The 19,458-nt window shown below is 43.9% G+C and overlaps 1 protein-coding gene across 2 annotated transcripts in view; it reads right to left on the bottom strand.

Moving 5' to 3' along the window:
- Window positions 1-19,458, bottom strand: part of LOC139563907 (metastasis-associated protein MTA1-like) — an 87,074-nt gene that overhangs the window by 7,742 nt on the left and 59,874 nt on the right. The window contains exons 11-17 of one of the 2 annotated variants that reach the window (XR_011672664.1): window positions 11,690-11,823; window positions 11,288-11,469; window positions 10,809-10,960; window positions 9,623-9,812; window positions 6,538-6,627; window positions 6,178-6,333; window positions 5,563-5,677 (exon numbers count right to left, since the gene is read on the bottom strand). Coding sequence is in view for 1 of the 2 variants with exons in the window: in XM_071382921.1 (XP_071239022.1) it covers window positions 6,178-6,333; window positions 6,538-6,627; window positions 9,623-9,812; window positions 10,809-10,960; window positions 11,288-11,469; window positions 11,690-11,823 (904 nt within the window). In the remaining variant the exon portion in view is untranslated. The remainder of the gene's footprint in view (window positions 1-5,562; window positions 5,678-6,177; window positions 6,334-6,537; window positions 6,628-9,622; window positions 9,813-10,808; window positions 10,961-11,287; window positions 11,470-11,689; window positions 11,824-19,458) is intronic. The other variant, XM_071382921.1, reaches the window with a different exon arrangement.

Genomic DNA, 19,458 nt, shown 5'->3' with positions numbered 1-19,458 from the left:
GGAGGGGTGGAGAAGGGGAGAGGTGGTGGAGGGGTGGAGAAAGGTTTAGGTGGGGGAGGGGTGGCGTATGGTTGAGGTGGGGGAGGGGTGGAGTAAGGTTGAGGTGGTGGAGGGGTGGAGAAAGGTTTAGGTGGGGGAGGGGTGGCGTATGGTTGAGGTGGGGGAGGGGTGGAGAAAGGTTTAGGTGGGGGAGGGGTGGAGAAAGGTGGGGGAGGGGTGTAGAAAGGGAGAGATGGGTGTTGGAGGGGTGTAGAAAGGGAGAGGTGGGGGAGGGGTGGAGAAAGGGAGGTGGGCAGGGGTGGAGAAAGGTGGGGGGAGGGGTGGAGAAAGGTTGAGGTGGCGGAGGGTTTGAGAAAGGTAGAGATGGTGGAGGGGTGGAGAAATGTTTAGGTGGAGGGGTGGGAAAAGAGAGGCAGCAAAAAAGGAGAGGGAGACAAATACAAAAGATACAATGTTGGGGAGCAGATTAAAACCAGAGGAGGGTTAGGGTTAGCCATGAACTAGGGCTGTGGCGGTCTCAACATTTTGTCAGTCTGTGATTGTCAAGCAAATAACTGTCGGTCTCACGGTAATTGACCGTTAATTAGCATAAACACATTTAGCATCTCCTGGTTTCCACACATAGCCTACAAGTCATTTTAAAAAGTCTAATAAATCCATGTAATATAGCCTACAATGAATCCATTATTTATTTTAGACAGGTCTGAAGAAGCATGATATGAAGAAAATGTAGTCTATTTCAGAAGAACAGAATAGCATACTCCGAGTTGTCCTTATGTTAGGTCCTGATGTGGCTATGCCAAATGGCTGTGGGATACACTAGTTCATTTAGCAGTTTACTGACACCGGCCATATTCAACGGGTGTTGTACACACGTCACATAACGTTAGCTAACGAGCCAGCCAGACAACATTAGCCATGGTATTATTTTATATTATTTTATTGTATGAAGAATTCAATTGAACAAAGCTGAATAAATTTAAATATTTTCTCCAAACGATCTGAGGGAGTACGCACATGCGGCTATTCTGTGTTGAGAGGTTAACAAAGAAATAAGTACTCCTGTATGCTTAATTTAGAGTTATTATTTGTAACTTTAGTTGTTCTACAAACAATGGGCTATATGTAACTCACCACCTGGATTCAGTCTTATGTAGCAAAATTTGAAATGGTGTTTTTTACATTATATAAAAGTAGAGACTCAGAGCTACAAAATGGTATATAATACACTGTATTTGAAGAACAATGGGAAAGTAATTCTGATTTGAATGTTGATCAACTTGTAAACTCACTTTTGAGAAAATCGCCTTTGAATGTTCTGCTAAAGAGCCATCTTCACCCATTCAGCATCGTTCACACCCTCACCTTTAGCCCCACCCATCTCGTTTCGCTCTCGAAGTGCACACTTGACGCTCTGGCCGATGATTTGTTTACCTCTGGATAACATGAAAACAGCCTAACCAGCTCTGCTGGCAACAATTTCATTACGCTTTTTTGCTGATGTTTACTGACACCGGCCATATTCAACGGGTGTTGTACACACGTCACTTAACGAGCCAGCCAGCCAACGTTAGCTAGTTAACCTGTTATGGCTGCAGGGGGCGTATTGAAAAACTGGAAAATATGTGCAAATTTTCAAACGGCCTCTTAATCAATTTTTGCTCTTACAATATGCATATTATTATTACTATTGGATAGAAAACAGTCTCTAGTTTCTAAAACCGTTTTAATTATTTCTCTAAGTGGAACAGAACAATTTTTACAGCCCATTTCCTATCCGGAAGTGAGATTTCCAAAATCGATGTCGCTTTTCAAGCCCTTGTCTATAAAAGGGCATGTCACTTAGGACTGTAGAAACACGTCATACGCCTTCCTCTGGGTGTCATGCGGAAGTGAGAGAAGAAATCACTTGATTATCTCGGTCAGGGATTGTATACAACATCTTGGAGTGAGAAGTGCGCACTTTATTTTTTTTGGAAGGCGCGAAGTTGGATCTGGAGTAGCCTCCTGGAAAACCGTCGTTATAGGTGAATATGATCTCTGGCTTCGATTTTATTTGATACATGTCACAATATCATCCTAAAGTATGTTTTTTCAATATACTTTAATTATATTATTGAAATGTATTCTGGACTTTAGACGTGATGCGACGCAATAATTTTTTCAAGATGGAGAGGTTAGCGTCGCACTGCCAGTGTGCTTGCTAATTCAAGAGGGAAATTGTTCGTTCTGGATCGAAATAAAGACATTTCTGAACAAAGGACCCCTTGGAGAACATTCTGATGGTAGATCAACAAAGATAAGGACCCAATTTGGGATGCTTTTTCATATATCTGTCGAACTGTTCTATGCTACCGTTTGACTAGAATCAATGCTGCTGTGTGCTAGCTATTGTAGTAAGCTAATATAACGATATATTGTGTTTTCGCTGTAAAACACTTCAAAAATCGGAAATATTGGCTCTGTTCACAAGATCTTATTCTTTCATTAGCTATCCACCATATATTGTTCTGAAATGTTTTATGATGTGTAATTAGTAGTTGACGTTGGTGTCTGTATTTTCTCTGGCTACTCCCGTGCGATTTCTGACTGTAGCTGTGATGGTGGCTATGATGGTAGCAGTAATGTAAAACTGATTTATAGCTAAAATATGCACATTTTTCGAACAAAACATAGATTTATTGTGTAACATGTTATAGGACTGTCATCTGAGGGAGTTTTTTCTAGGTTATTTAGGTTGGTTCTAGGTTAGTTAGGTTAGCTTTGTGCATGCTACTTGCATGCTACCGTTGCTGTGAAAAATGTCTGTCTGTCTTTTGTATTTGGTGGTGAACTAACATAAATATATGTGGTGTTTTCGCTGTAAAACACTTCAAAAATCGGAAATATTGGCTCTCTTCACAAGATCTTTCTCTTTCATTAGCTATCCACCATATATTTTTCTGAAATGTTTTATGATGTGTAATTAGGTAGTTGACGTTGGTGTCTGTATTTTCTCTGGCTACTCCCGTGCGATTTCTGACTGTAGCTATGATGGTAGCAGTAATGTAAAACTGATTTATAGCTAAAATATGCACATTTTTTGAACAAAACATAGATTTATTGTGTAACATGTTATAGGACTGTCATCTGAGGTAGTTTTTTCTAGGTTATTTAGGTTGGTTCTAGGTTAGTTAGGTTGGCTTGTGCATGCTACTTGCATCCTACTTGTGCTGTGAAAAATGTCTGTCCTCCTTTTTTATTTGGTGGTGAGCTAACATAAATATATGTGGTGTTTTCTCTGTAAAACATTTAAAAAATCTGACATGTTGGCTGGATTGACAAGATGTTTATCTTTCAAATGCTGTATTGGACTTGTTAATGTGTGAAAGTTAAATATTAAAAAAAAAATAGATTTTGAATTTCGCGCCGTGCACTTGAGCTGGATGTTGTCATAGGTGTACCGGCGTCGGGATGACGTCTGGCTGCAGCCATAACAGGTTAAACAATAAACAGTGCCAACAACGCCACAGTGCTGGGAGCTAACCAACCATGTTCAATGTTAGCTAGCTAACATTAGTCTCTAACTAGAACAGCATACGGCTCTGGGAAACTAATAATGTCAGCTAGGGAGCCTGCCAGCTAACGTTAGCTAGCTAGCTAACAGTACACTTTAGCATAAGACATATACAATAAACAATGTACCTAGCTAGATAAACAAAGTGTAAGTTCACACACGTCACATAACGTTAGCTAACGAGCCAGCCAGCTAACGTTAGCTAGTCAAACAACAATGAACAGTGCCAACAATGCCACAGTGCTGGGATCTAATCAACCATGTTCAATATTAGCTATCTAACATTAGGCTCTAACTAGAACAGCATACGGCTCTGGGAAACGAATAATAACATCAGCTCGGGAGCCAGCCAGCTAATGTTAGCTTGAAACCACTTTGTCAAAATTACAAAACGTGTTGCCCTTAGTTTGAAGATGTAACCCGGAGACAGGTGTTTCCTCCATCTCTTTAGCTATCAAACTCTAATTACACTGATTTCAAAACTTGATCCTCCAGAAAGTGGACAGCCACACTTATGCAGCTCCACTACACAATACATAAAAAAAGCTGCGTTCGACAGGATTACCAACACAGACTGACGAGCTTCTATGGCAGACCAATCCGAACTCCGCTCTCGGGATGTCCAGCCCACTCATTATCTCAGCCAATCATGGCTAGTAGGAAGGTTGCTGACTTTTTCTGTGGCTTAATCAACAAGGCTCGTAATTTAACAATTGTTTTCATATTTACAGATGGCATACTAGTTTGTTATCAAGGCACATGAAAGTTCACATGTTCAAGAAGGCATTTCTGCAACAAAAAAACGCATTTTGATAAAAAAAACATTTGTTCACATTCAAACGGCTCTCCTGTTAAGTCGTGACTTGCGACAAACGCCTAGTTTCCTGAATCGGGTCACAAATGTTTAGATTTTTAATACATTGTGAGGCTGTATGACGAGACTAATGATGATTTGAAAAAAGTTGTTTGAAAAGGCATGAGCTCTGCTTTGTGTTTTTTGCACAGGCTGTACACACTCCAATAGTCTCTCATTCATAATTTGACAAGCACTTGATAATGCCTTGAATTTCCCGGCGGCATCCCCTTTGTGGCCGTAATGCACCCTAAAAAGATCCATGCCTTTTGCGGACAGGGATGCAGCGGTGTGCCCTTCTCCCTGAGTGTGATGCGCAATCCGGAGCGTCTCTCATGGCGCCCCGTCACGTGATCAGGTCTTTCTCACAGGCTACAAGACAGACACATCGGGGACGCAACTGTGCTTGTCCTTATCCAATTCCGAGGTGCATATTGAAGATATTGGAAGAACTGTCCACATTTACTTTTCATCAGCCAACAAGATGAGTCGGCCTAACGAACAGCAAAAGCACTGGCCTGTCAATCTACTATCACCATAGTACAGAATTTGACCTATGCTATGCGAGAAATAAAGCAATTTAATTAAGCCCCTTAAATTTTAATTGAATTGAAATAAATATTCCAAACCGTCTGGGACAGTTGTGGGATGCGATAGATCCCAAATTAATACAACCACTAGCATCAACAAAAACTTTTTTACGCAATGTGGCTGAAGCAACAGATTAGAACGTTTAGCTTAAAATGTTGATCAACTATTAGGCTATTTCTTCACATTATAAGCGTAGCATTTTATGGTGAAAATGATCTTCCCCAAACTTGAGTCACGCGCTGTATACTTATGCCAGTTAGGCCCTACACCCCTTGTAAAGCGGATTAATGTGCTTCATTTTAAGAAGTTATTTGGCCACTTTAGTTGTGATACAAATCTTATTAAAACATATAGGCCTATGGGTTAGGCTACATGAGGTGTGGGATTATGATTAGAAAAAGTCGCAAAAAAAGGCATTGTTTCTTATGCTGGGCATCATTCACAAGTGATAGGATAATATTGTCACCCATCACACTAGTCTTGATTTAATATTGTCTTTACATATACTAAATAATATATGTGTGACATTTGTTATGATTTAGAATTGACCATAATCACGTACCTGTATCGAAACAGGGGCAGCGGGGAAAAATACATGTCATCTATGCACTTAAATAGCCAATGGAGGATGTTTTTCCCCGTGGATTATTTTCATGCCAGCCAGGTAGGCTATACTCCTGTTGTAAAGAGAAGCAATGTGCTTAACATCAGGAAAGTTGAGAAATAAATATAGTAGGCCTAGCCTATAGAAAGCTGATGGGATCCTCCTCTTTTTAATAGAGGCCATCACTCTGTTTTCTCCCACAATTGTATAGTCTATAGAAATGTGGCGCAAAATGAGCTCATGGGCTATCATGAAGTGTTTGTTTAGATTTTCAAAAACTTTTGCATTGATGTCAGAGTGATTAGAGGAACAATAGAGTGCTGAGTACCAGACAGTTATCACGTTTGGTAGGCTACTAATAACCAGCAGCAGCATCAGAGCTTGGAGAAGCCTAATTACCGTGATTAAACGGTCATGTGGAATTTGACTGCCTTCATGACTCGTGACCGCCGGTGTGGAGGTAATATGGTCACCGCAACAGCCCTAGCCATGACCACACTGTCTTTCATCTAGGTTATCCTCCTCCAGCCCCTCTCTACCTCTGAACCGCTCTCCCTCTCCCCGGTCTCTCACCGTCCATGCCGTTGTGCTGCTCGTAGGTGCGTTTGCCCAGGATGGTGGGTGATCCGTTGTTGAGGATGTTAGGCGTCGACTTGATGGGTGTCAGGCTGCCCGTGGTTACGGTCTGGCCGCGCGGGAGGTCAGGTTTGGGTGGGCACGGGTGGGCCTCTGGGCATGGAGAGAGGGAGGGGAGAGAAAGAGGGGAAGGGAGGGAGAAAGAGGAAGGAGAGAGACAGATGTTTGAGTTTAATCAGCAAAGTTATGAATTTCAAATCAACACTAGCTAAAACAGACTATTATATTTAATATATGCCATTTAGCAGACTGAAAATTAGAGACTTCTCTATAGATGTGTAAGAATGAGATTCCCACCAAGATATCGGACCACTGACTCCAGAGGCTTCCTGTCAACCGGCTTCAGCGGCAATGGCTTTTTGGGCTCGTCTGGCAACCGCAGTGCACCTGGACAACACCACAGCACAGGGTTAGTATGTGTGTCACACAAAAAATTACAACAGAAAAGGAAAATGGCATTTCTTATTGGACAATTACAGTCTCTCCCTGTTTTACTCAGTTTCCTTTGTGTGGTGCCTTAATGATCAGGACCCAGGTCTACTCAGTACTCTCAATAGGCCTTGATTTGACCTGTGTTGAGGGGGAGGTAGGAGTGGAGGGGGAAGGTAAAGGTGGAAATAAAATAGTGGAGGATAGGGGTGGAGGATTGGACGATAGCGGTGGAGGATAGGAGTGGAGGATAGGGGTGGAGGATAGAGGTGGAGGATAGGAGTGGAGGATAGGGGTGGAGGATAGGAGTGGAGGATAGGGGTGGAGGATAGGAGTGGAGGATAGGGGTGGAGGATAGAGGTGGAGGATAGGAGTGGAGGATAGGGGTGGAGGATAGAGGTGGGGGAGTGGAGGATATTGGTGGAGGATAGGAGTGGAGGATAGGGGTGGAGGATAGAGGTGGAGGATAGGAGTGGAGGATAGGGGTGGAGGATAGAGGTGGAGGATAGGAGTGGAGGATAGGGGTGGAGGATAGAGGTGGGGGAGTGGAGGATATTGGTGGAGGAGTGGAGGATAGGGGTGGAGGAGTGGAGTGGAGGATAGGGGTGGAGGATAGGGGTGGAGGATAGAGGTGGAGGATAGGGGTGGAGGATAGGAGTGGAGGATAGGGGTGGAGGATAGGGGTGGAGGATAGAGGTGGAGGATAGGAGTGGAGGATAGGGGTGGAGGATAGGAGTGGAGGATAGGGGTGGAGGATAGAGGTGGAGGATAGGGGTGGAGGATAGGGGTGGAGGATAGAGGTGGGGGATAGCGGTGGAGGATAGGGGTGGAGGATAGAGGTGGGGGAGTGGAGGATATTGGTGGAGGATAGAGGTGGAGGATAGGGGTGGAGGATAGGAGTGGAGGATAGGGGTGGAGGATAGAGGTGGGGGAGTGGAGGATATTGGTGGAGGATAGGGGTGGAGGATAGAGGTGGAGGATAGGGGTGGAGGATAGGAGTGGAGGATAGGGGTGGAGGATAGGGGTGGAGGATAGAGGTGGAGGATAGGAGTGGAGGATAGGGGTGGAGGATAGGAGTGGAGGATAGGGGTGGAGGATAGAGGTGGAGGATAGGGGTGGAGGATAGGGGTGGAGGATAGAGGTGGGGGATAGGGGTGGAGGATAGGGGTGGAGGATAGAGGTGGGGGATAGGGGTGGAGGATAGGGGTGGAGGATAGAGGTGGGGGAGTGGAGGATATTGGTGGAGGATAGGAGTGGAGGATAGGAGTGGAGGATATGGGTGGAGGATAGGAGTGGAGGAGCGGAGGATAGGTGTGGAGGATATGGGTGGAGTTTTTTTATTTTTTTATTTCACCTTTATTTAACCAGGTAGGCTAGTTGAGAACAAGTTCTCATTTATAACTGCGACCTGGCCAAGATAAAGCAAAGCAGTTCGACACAAACAACAACACAGAGTTACACATGGAATAAACAAACGTACAGTCAATAATACAGTAGAAAAAGTCTATATACAGTGTGTGCAAATGAGGTAGGATAAGGGAGGTGAAGGCAACAAAAAAAAAGGCCATGGTGGCGAAGTAAATACAATATAGCAAGTAAAACACTGGAATGGTTGATTTGCAGTGGAAGAATGTGCAAAGTAGAGATAGAAATAATGGGGTGCAAAGAGCAAAATAAATAAATAAATACAGTAGGGAAAGAGGTAGTTGTTTGGGCTAAATTATAGATGGGCTATGTACAGGTGCAGTAATCTGTGAGCTGCTTTGACAGCTGGTGCTTAAAGCTAGTGAGGGAGATAAGTGTTTCCAGTTTCAGAGATTTTTGTAGTTCGTTCCAGTCATTGGCAGCAGAGAACTGGAAGGAGAGGCGGCCAAAGGAAGAATTGGTTTTGGGGGTGACCAGAGAGATATACCTGCTGGAGCGCGTGCTACAGGTGGGTGCTGCTATGGTGACCAGCGAGCTGAGATAAGGGGGAACTTTACCTAGCAGGGTCTTGTAGATGACCAGGAGCCAGTGGGTTTGGCGACGAGTATGAAGCGAGGGCCAGCCAACGAGAGCATACAGGTCGCAGTGGTGGGTAGTATATGGGGCTTTGGTAACAAAACAGATGGCACTGTGATAGTGTGGAGGATAGGGGTGGAGGAGCAGAGGATAGGAGTGGAGGAGCGGAGGATAGGAGTGGAGGATAGGGGTGGAGGAGCAGAGGATAGGAGTGGAGGATAGGGGTGGAGGAGCGGATGATAGGAGTGGAGGAGCGGAGGATAGGAGTGGAGGATAGGGGTGGAGGAGTGGAGGATAGGGGTGGAGGAGCGGATGATAGGAGTGGAGGAGCGGAGGATAGGAGTGGAGGATAGGGGTGGAGGAGTGGAGGATAGGGGTGGAGGAGCAGAGGATAGGAGTGGAGGATAGGGGTGGAGGAGCGGATGATAGGAGTGGAGGAGCGGAGGATAGGAGTGGAGGATAGGGGTGGAGGAGTGGAGGATAGGAGTGGAGGAGTGGGGTGGAGGATAAGGGTGGAAGATAGGGGTGGAAGAGCGGAGGATAGGAGTGGAGGATAGGGGTGGAGGAGCGGAGGATAGGAGTGGAGGATAGGGGTGGAGGAGTGGGGTGGGGGATTGGAGGATAGGGGTGGAGGATAAGGGTGGAAGATAAGGGTGGAAGATAAGGGTGGAAGATAGGGGTGGAGGAGCGGAGGATAGGAGTGGAGGATAGGGGTGGAGGAGCGGATGATAGGAGTGGAGGAGCGGAGGATAGGAGTGGAGGATAGGGGTGGAGGAGTGTAGGACAGGGGTGGAGGAGCGGAGTGGAGGATATGGGTGGAGGATAAGGGTGGAAGATAGGGGTGGAAGAGCGGCGGATAGGAGTGGAGGATAGGGGTGGAGGAGCGGATGATAGGAGTGGAGGATAGGTGTGTAGGACAGGGGTGTAGGTAGAGGTGTAGTACGTTACTCACATTCTTGTTTGATTTGGGCTGTGTTGAGAGGGAGGTAGGGGTGCCTGGCGAGGAAGCGTGGTCTGATGATGTCCTGACAGACGCGTCGGGCGGCGCGCGTCACCCGAGTGGTCATTAGGTAGAAGGCCTGTTTCGTCTTTACAGCAAACTTGGGGCTCCCGCTGTGACGCATTGGAACACCGTGGGGAGACTGGATAGGAGGGGAGGGGGGTGGGAGAGAGAAGCCAGAGAGACAGAGTGAGAGGGGAGAGGAGGAGGAGGAAGAGGAGAGAGAAGCCAGAGAGACAGAGTGAGAGGGGAGAGGAGGAGGAGGAAGAGGAGAGAGAAGCCAGAGAGACAGAGTGAGAGGAGGAGGAGGAAGAGGAGAGAGAAGCCAGAGAGACAGAGTGAGAGGGGAGAGGAGGAGGAGGAAGATAAGCCAGAGAGACAGTGAGAGGGGAGAGGAGGAGGAGGAAGAGGAGAGAGAAGCCAGAGAGACAGAGTGAGAGGGGAGAGGAGGAGGAGGAAGAGGATAGAGAAGCCAGAGAGACAGAGTGAGAGGGGAGAGGAGGAGGAGGAAGAGAAGCCAGAGAGACAGAGTGAGAGGGGAGAGGAGGAGGAGGAAGAGAAGCCAGAGAGACAGAGTGAGAGGAGGAGGAGGAAGAGGAGAGAGAAGCCAGAGAGACAGAGTGAGAGGGGAGAGGAGGAAGAGGAGAGAGTTAGAGAATGGACAACAATCAGACAAGAGGAGTCCAAGACAAAGAGTTGTAGGTTGACATTAAGGAGGGCCAGGAGATTCTCTAGGTTGACATTAAGGAGGGCCAGGAGATTCTCTAGGTTGACATTAAGGAGGGCCAGGAGATTCTCTAGGTTGACATTGAGGGCCAGGAGATTCTCTAGGTTGACATTAAGGAGGGCCAGGAGATTCTCTAGGTTGACATTAAGGAGGGCCAGGAGATTCTCTAGGTTGACATTAAGGAGGGCCAGGAGATTCTCTAGGTTGACATTGAGGGCCAGGAGATTCTCTAGGTTGACATTAAGGAGGGCCAGGAGATTCTCTAGGTTGACATTAAGGAGGGCCAGGAGATTCTCTAGGTTGACATTAAGGAGGGCCAGGAGATTCTCCTGCTCAGTTTAGATTACTTGGGAAAACCTTCTCATCCTAATCATGATCTCAGTTTGTTGTTGTTGTTTACATGTTGTTTACCATGTTGTTGCGGTTGGGTCCAGGCCTCTCTCCTTCCAGTCTTGTTGGCATCTTCAGTCCTCCATACTTCTTCCAGTAGGTCCAGCAGGAGGCACATAGACGACACTGCATGTTGGGGGGACCCCACGAGTACCACTGGTACGAGCTGATGGCTACACACACAGAGAGAGACAGAGACACATGGGGAAGGACACACACACGCAGAGACACGTACACACACACACACACACAGAGTTAGTGACATTCTTTAATCATTTAAGACTGAATTAATTAACACTAAAATAGCTCTGACTAGATTACACTGAGCTCACTCACTCCATCTAGCTCTCACGCACTCTCTCTAACTCACTCCATTGTTAAAGGACAGCCATAGAGGCAATGGCTTGGAGCCTTACTACAATATGGAATGAATCACTCATTTCCATGCGGTCTAAATGAAGCAAAAACACTGAGTGTGGGTGGAGGGGAGTGGTACTCACTGTAGCAGCTTTCACAAGCGCGGCCCAGTCCTGGGGTCTGTCCTGGGGGCACTGGTAGCACCCCCGGGACACCCCCAGCTCCGACTGTGGCTCCAGCTGCAGCCCCGGAGCCGTTCACTAGGCCTCCCACAATGCCAGGCTTCACACTGTTAGCACTCAGCTGGTTGGGGTTAGGTTTGTTGCTATGAGGAAGTGGGCAGATGATCAGAGTCTCAGAAACGCAACATACTGCAGCCAGTCCCATTTTGCTCCCTGTAAAGTGTAAGCAATATGGTGGAAGCTCCACCACTACACGGCTTATGCCTATACAGAGCCTTCCGACCTGCAGACTTCATAAGAGTTAACGTTAGGGGTTTGGGAGGAGCTCATTAGGACCTGCTGTCTCAGTCTGTAGATACTCACTAGTTGGGGATGTAGACTTGCTTCAACTTGCTCTCTGCCTCCGCTGCTTTTAACCGTTTCTGCTGTACGTATCTGTCTGTGGTCTTCCACATGTAGTAATACTCTATGATACTGGTCAGGGACTTCCAGGGCAGCTGCAGGGGAGGACAAGAGAGACAACATTCTCAACATCTTTGTCATCATGCTTTAAAAAGGCACCACCTTTTGTATTTTGTATTTTCTCTCATTTTTTTCTATTCAGTACAATCTTTGTAAATTGATATTTTATAGTTGAATTAAGACCGCTCTCTTTAAAAAGTTTCAAAGAGGTAACTGAATTGTCAGAATACCAGAGCTGGCAGGCCCCACCCCTAATGGCAGCACGTGGTTTGCTGTGGCTGTGGGATTGGGTAGAACAGTGAATTACACTAACTGTAATTGACCACCAGGTGGCATGGTGATACACAGTGTAAAGACAGCAGAACCCTCATTTATTCCTTCGCCTCAGGGTAACAGCAGCATAGTATATATATATATATCCGTTGTCCGGATTTGGCCAGGGTAGGCCGTCATTGTAAATAAGAATTTGTTCTTAACTGACTTGCCTATTTAAATAAAAATATATATTTTTAATCCTAAAACATGGGCATTAATCTGTGTGGACTTCGCTTTGTGCACAGGGGCATTGTCATGCTGAAACAGGAAAGGGCCTTCGCCAAACTATTGCCACAAAGTTGGAAGCACAGAATCGTCTAGAATGTCATTGTATGCTGTAGCGTTAAGATTTCCCTTCACTGAAACTAAAAGGGCCTAGTCCGAACCATGAAAAAAAAAGAAAAGACTATTATTCCTCCACCAAACTTCACAGTTGGCACTATGCATTTGGGCAGGTAGCGTTCTCCTGGCATCCGCCAAACCCAGATTGGTCCACCGGACTGCCAAATGGTGAAGCGTGAATCATCACTCCAGAAAACGCGTTTCCACTGTTCCAGAGTCCAATGGAGGCGAACTTTACACCACTCCAGCCGACGCTTGGCATTGCGCATGGTCATCTTAGGCTTGTGTGCGGCTGCTCAGCCATGGAAACCCATTTCATGAAGCTCCCGACGAACAGTTCTTGTGCTGACGTTGCTTCCAGAGGAACTCGGTAGTGAGTGTTGCAACAGAGGAGATACATATTTTTTTTTTTTTTACACACTACGCACTTCAGAACTCGGTGGCCCCATTCTGTGAGCTTGTGTGGCCTACCACTTCGCAACTGAGCCGTTGTTGATCCTAGACGTTTTCACTTCACAATAACAGCACTTACAGTTGACCAGGGCAGCTCAAGCGGGGCTGAAATTTTCCGAACTGACTTGTTGAAAATGTGGCACCCTATGACGGTGCCACGTTGAAAGTCACTGAGCTCTTCTGTAAGGCCATTCTACTGCCAATGTTTTTTCTATGGAGATTGCATGGCTGTGTGCTTGATTTTATACACCTGCTAGCAACGGCTGTGTCTGAAATAGCCGAATCCACTAATTTGAAGTGGTGTCCACATACATTTGTATATATAGTGCATCTCTATGGCTGAGAGAGATATAACCATACAGTATCTATCTCTATGGCTGAGAGAGATATAACCATACAGTATCTATCTCTATGGCCGAGAGAGATATGACCTAAAGTATCTATTTCTATGGCTGAGAGAGATATGACCATACAGTATCTATCTCTATGGCTGAGAGAGATATGACCATACAGTATCTATCTCTATGGCTGAGAGAGATATAGCCATACTGTATCTATCTCCATGGCTGAGAGAGATATGACCATAAAGTATCTATCTCCATGGCTGAGAGAGATATAAGCATACTGTATCTATCTCTATGGCTATGGAGGGTATTTATTTTTCAGTGGGCATTGTGTAGATTCACTTTTTAATCCCCATGATGCGTATCAAAGTAGTGTAGTTGAGGTATACGCCGTATCAATTAACAAGGCGGATGGAACAGATCAGATTGCTTAAAAACCTCTTATGGCTGAGATCGGCTAAGATCCAGTTAACGGGATCGATATGACAACAGCCAGTGAAAGTGCAGGGCGCCAAATTCAAAACAACAGAAATCTCATAATTACAATTCCTCAAACATAGAAGTATTTTACACCATTTTAAAGATAAACTTGTTGTTAATCCCACCACAGTGTCCGATTTCAAAAAGCCTTTACGACGAAAGCACACCAAACAATTATGTTAGGTCTGCACCTACACACAGCCATTTTTCCAGCCAAAGAGAGGAGTCACAAAAAGCAGAAATAGAGATAAAATGAATCACTAACCTTTGATGATCTTCATCAGATGACACTCATAGGACTTCATGTTACACAATACATGTATGTATGTTTTGTTTGATAAAGTGCATATTTATATCCAAAAATCTCAGTTTACATTGGCGCGTTACGTTCAGTAATGTTTTGCTTCAAAAACATCCAGTGATTTTGCAGAGAGCCACATCAATTTACAGAAATAGTCATCATAAACTTTAATATAAGATACAAGTGTTTTGCACAGAATTAGAGATATACTTCTCCTTAATGCAACCGCTGTCAGATTTAAAAAAAACTTTACGGAAAAAGCAAACCATGCAATAATCTGAGTACAGCGCTCAGACACAAAACCAAGCCATACAGATATCCGCCATGTTGTGGAGTCAACAGAAGCCAGAAATAGCATTATAAATATTCACTTACCTTTGATGATCTTCATCAGAATGCACTCCCAGGAATCCCAGTTTCACAATAAATGTTTGATTTGTTCGATAAAGTACATAATTTATGTCCAAATACCTCCTTTTTGTTCACGCGTTTAGCCCAGTAATCAAAATTCATGAGGCGCGATCACTAGGTGCAGACGAAAAATCTAAAAGTTCCGTTACAGTCCGTAGAAACATGTCAAACAATGTATAGAATCAATCTTTAGGATGTTTTTAACGCGCGGTCAGCTCATGGCACTCTGCCAGACCCCTGACTCAAAGAGCCCTCATTTCCCCCTCCTTCACAGTAGAAGCATCAAATAAGGTTCTAAAGACTGTTGACATCTAGTGGAAGCCTTAGGAAGTGCAATATGACCAATATCCCACTGTATATTCGATAGGCGATGAGTTGAAAAACTACAAACCTCAGATTTCCCACTTCCTGGTTGGATTTTTTCTCAGGTTTTTGCCTGCCATATGAGTTATGTTATACTCACAGACATCATTCAAACAGTTTTAGAAACTTCAGAGTGTTTTCTATCCAAATATACTAATAATATGCATATCTTAGCTTCTGGGACTGAGTAGCAGGCAGTTTACTCTGGGCACCTTATTCATCCAAGCTACTCAATACTGCCCCCAGCCATAAGAAGTTTTAAGGAACAGGAAAAATATAGCGATACTAATGATAGACCTACCTGTCTTCTAGCAGAACGATATCAAGATTACTTGCATCAATCCAGTGCCCATTTGTTTTACAAAGTCCATCTCATGTGCTACAGAAACACCACTAATCAAACAGTGCTAGGTGCCTGTGCACTTGATTTAAAAGGCAACTACACTCAAAAATCGAAATTTCTAATATTTTTCCCAGACCTCAAAAGTGGTCTCCTAAAGTGGTTTAGCATTGTTATTTACTTACATTTTGTTTTTTCTATTTTAAAAAAGTGTGAATGCGAGCAAAAACCTGAAGAAAAAAAATGAAAAACAGAAACTTCTGAATTTCTGACTCAGTTGACAGCCTCATTTATCTGTTTCAATAGTAGGCTTACTATTAGCCGAGAGAGATATGACAAAAGTTTGGACACTTACTCATTCAAGAGTTTTTCTACCGTGTAGAATAATAGTGAAGACATCAACACTATGAAATAACACATATGGAATCATGTAGTAACCAAAAAAGTGTTAGATCAAAATATATTTTATATTTGAGATTCTTCAAAGTAGCCACCCTTTGCCGTGACAACTTTGCACACTTTTGGAATTCTCTTAACCAGCTTCATGAGGTAGTCAACTGGAATGCATTTCAATTAACAGGTGTGCCTTGTTAAAAGTTCATTTGTGGAATTTATTTCCTTCTTAATGCGTTTGAGCCAATCAGTTGAGTTGTGACATGGTAGGGGTGGTATACAGAAGATGTCGTATTTGGTAAAAGACCAAGTCTTTTATGGCAAGAACAGGTCAAATAAGCAAAGAGAAAAGACAGTCCATCATTACTTTAAGACATGAAGGTCAGTCAATCTGGAAAATTTCAAGAAAGTTTCTTCAAGTGCAGTCGCAAAAATCATCAAGCGCTATGATGAAACTGGCTCTCATGAGGACCGCCACAGGAAAGGAAGACCCAGAGTTACCTCTACTGCAGAGGATAAGTTCATTAGAGTTAACTGCACCTCAGAATGCAGCCCAAATAAATGCTTCACAGAGTTCAAGAAACAGACGCATCTCAACATCAACTGTTCAGAGGAGACTGTGTGAATCAGGCCTTCATAGTCGAATTGCTGCAAAGAAACCACTACTAAAATACACCAATAAGAAGAGACTTGCTTGGGCCAAGAAACACAAGCAATGGACATTAGAAATCTGTCCTTTGGTCTGATGAGTCCAAATGTGAGATTTTTGGTTCCAACCACCATGTCTTTGTGAGACACACAGTAGATGAATGGATGATCTCTGCATGTGTGGTTTCCACTGTGAAGCATGGAGGAGGTGGTGTGATGGTGCTTTGCAGGTGACACTGTCAGTGATTTATTTAGAATTCAAGGCATACTTAACCAGCATGTCTACCACAGCATTCTGCAGCGATATGTCATCCCATCTGGTTTGCGCTTAGTGGGACTATCATTTGATTTTCAACAGAACAATGACCCAACACACCTCCAGGCTGTGTAAGGGCTATTTGACCAAGAAGGAGAGTGATGTAGTGCTGCATCAGATGACCTGGCCTCCACAATCACTAGACCTCAACCCAACTGAGATGGTTTGGGATGAGTTGGACTGCAGAGTGAAGGAAAAGCAGCCAACAAGTGCTCAGCATATGTGGGAACTCCTTCAAGACAGTTGGAAAAGCATTCCAGGTGAAGCTGATTGAAATAATGCCAAGCGTGTGCAGAGCTGTCATCAAGGCAAAGGGTGGCTACTTTGAAGGATCTCAAATATATTTGGATTTGTTTAAACATTTTTGGTTACTACATGATTCCATATGTGTTATTTTTAAATGTTGATGTTTTCACTATTATTCTTCAATGTAAATAGTAAAAATAAAGATAAACCCTTGAATGAGTATGTATGTTCAAACTTTTGACTGGTACTGTATGTCATTGTTTCTCATACAATTTTCCATGGCCAGGTCTGCAGTTTGAGAACTGTTCGGCAAAATTAGAGTATACATACCCAGTTCTCTAGGAACCACTACACCACCAGATATAGCCATAGAAAAAACAGAGAGATTACCAATTTCCCCAAGATTTTTTCTTCAGGTTTTCACTCTCAAAATAACCCCCAAAAAATAAATACAAAGAAAATAATAATAATAAGAGAAATGTTGATTTGTTAGTGTACTTACACTTTAATTCAGGAGCCACCAGCCAGACCGTTGTTTGGCTAGTGGTGTTTCTGTAGCCATAGACGGCACTTTAGTTTCAAGCATGGGGAAGCTCATTTTTATGATAAAAATTCACCTTTATAATAAATCATTCCAAGCATCATCACATTTGCAGACTTATGTAAGGTAGCCTACTATTCCTAATGTGATGAGTAGATTGAATAGTCATAATTTAGGCTAATTATATACAGTGCATTTGGAGAATTCAGACCCTTTGACTTTTTCCACATTTTATTACGTTACAGCCTTATTGTAAAATTGATTCAATTGTTTTTCCTCATTAATCTAAACACAATACTGAATAATAACAAGGAATAAACAGGTTTAAAATATAAATAAAAAACTACATTTACATAAGTATTCAGACCCTTTACTCAGCACCTTTGGCAGCGATTATAGCCTTGAGTCTTCTTGGGTATGACGCTACAAGCTTGGCACACCTGTATTTGGGGAGTTTCTCCCATTCTTCTCTGCAAATCCTCTCAAGCTCTGTCAGGTTGAATGGGGAGTGTCGCTGCACAGCTATTTTCAGGTCTCTCCAGAGATGTTTGATCGGGTTCAAGTCCGGGCTCTTTCTGGGCCACTCAAGGACATTGAGACTTGTCCTGAAGCCACTCCTGCATTGTCTTGGCTGTGTGCTTAGGGTTGCTGTCCTTTTGGAAGGTGAACCTTCGCCCTAGTCTGAGTTCCTGAGCGCTCTGAAGAAGGTTTTCATCAAGGATCTCGCTGTACTTTGCTCAGTTCCTCTTTCGATCCTGACAAGTCTGCCAGTCCCTGCCGCTGAAAAACATCCCCACAGCATGATTCTGCCACCACCATGCTTCACCGTAGGGATGGTACCAGGTTTCCTCCAGACGTGACGCTTAGCATTCAGGCCAAAGAGTTCAATCTTGGTTTCATCAGACCAGAGAATCTTGTTTCTCATGGTCTGAGTCCTTTAGGTGCCTTTTTGCAAACTCCAAGTGGGCTGTCATGTGCCTTTTACTGAGGCGTGGCTTCCGTCTGGCCACTCTACCATAAAGGCCTGATTGGTGGATTGCTGCAGAGATGGTTGTCCTTCTGAAAGGTTCTCCCATCTCCACAGAGGAACTCTGGAGCTCTATCAGAGAGTTCATTGGGTTCTTGCTCACCTCCCTGACCAAGGACCTTCTCCCCCAATTGCTCAGTTTGGCCAGATGGCCAGCTCTAGGAAGAGTCTTGGTGATTCCAAACTTCTTCTATTTAAGAATGATGGAGGACACTGTGTTCTTGGGGACCTTCAATGCTGCAGAAATGTTTTGGTACCCTTCCCCAGATTTGTGCCTGGATACAATCCTGTCTCTGAGCTCTACGAACAATTAATTCGATCTCATGGCATGGTTTTTGCTCTGACATGCACTGTCAACTATGGGACCTTATTTAGACAGGAGTGTGCCGTTCCAAATCATGTCCAATCAATTGAATTTACCACAGGTGGACTCCAATCAAGTTGTAGAAACATCAAGGATGATCAATGGAAACAGGATGCACCTGAGCTTAATTTTGAGTCTCATAGCAAAGGGTCTGAATACTTATGTAAATAAGGTATCTGTTCTTAATTTTTAATACATTTGCAAACATTTCTAAAAACCTGTTTTTGCCTGGTCATTATGGGATATTGTGTGTAGATCGATGAGGATTTTTTAAATGTAATCAATTTTAGAATAAGGCTATAACGTAACAAAATTTTTAAAAAGTCAAGCGGTTTGAATACTTTCCCGAACGCACTATATAGCCATACCATATCTATCTATATGGCTGAGAGAGATATAGCCATACAGTAACTATCTCTATGGCTGAGAGAGATACAGTATCTACATTTGAAGTCGGAAGTTTCATATATATATATATATATATATATATATATACACATACATATATATGGGCGGCAGGTAGCCTAGTGGTTAGAGCATTGGGCCAGTAACCGAAAGGTTGCTAGGTCGAATCCCCGAGCTGACAAGGTAAAAATCTGTCGTTCTACCCCTGAACAAGGCAGTTAACCCACTGTTCCTAGGCCATCATTGTAAATAAGAATTTGTTCTTAACTAGCTAACTAAAGGTTAAATATATATTTTTTTAATAAACACTTAGGTTGGAGTAATTAAAACTCGTTTTTCAACCACTCCACAAATTTCTTATGGAAGTCGGTTAGGACATCT

Source organism: Salvelinus alpinus, chromosome 34 (genome assembly GCF_045679555.1).
Source record: "Salvelinus alpinus chromosome 34, SLU_Salpinus.1, whole genome shotgun sequence".
NCBI classification, from domain to species: domain Eukaryota; kingdom Metazoa; phylum Chordata; class Actinopteri; order Salmoniformes; family Salmonidae; genus Salvelinus; species Salvelinus alpinus.
Note: the sequence above shows the minus strand (reverse complement) of the source record. Positions and strands in the feature narration are given on the sequence as shown.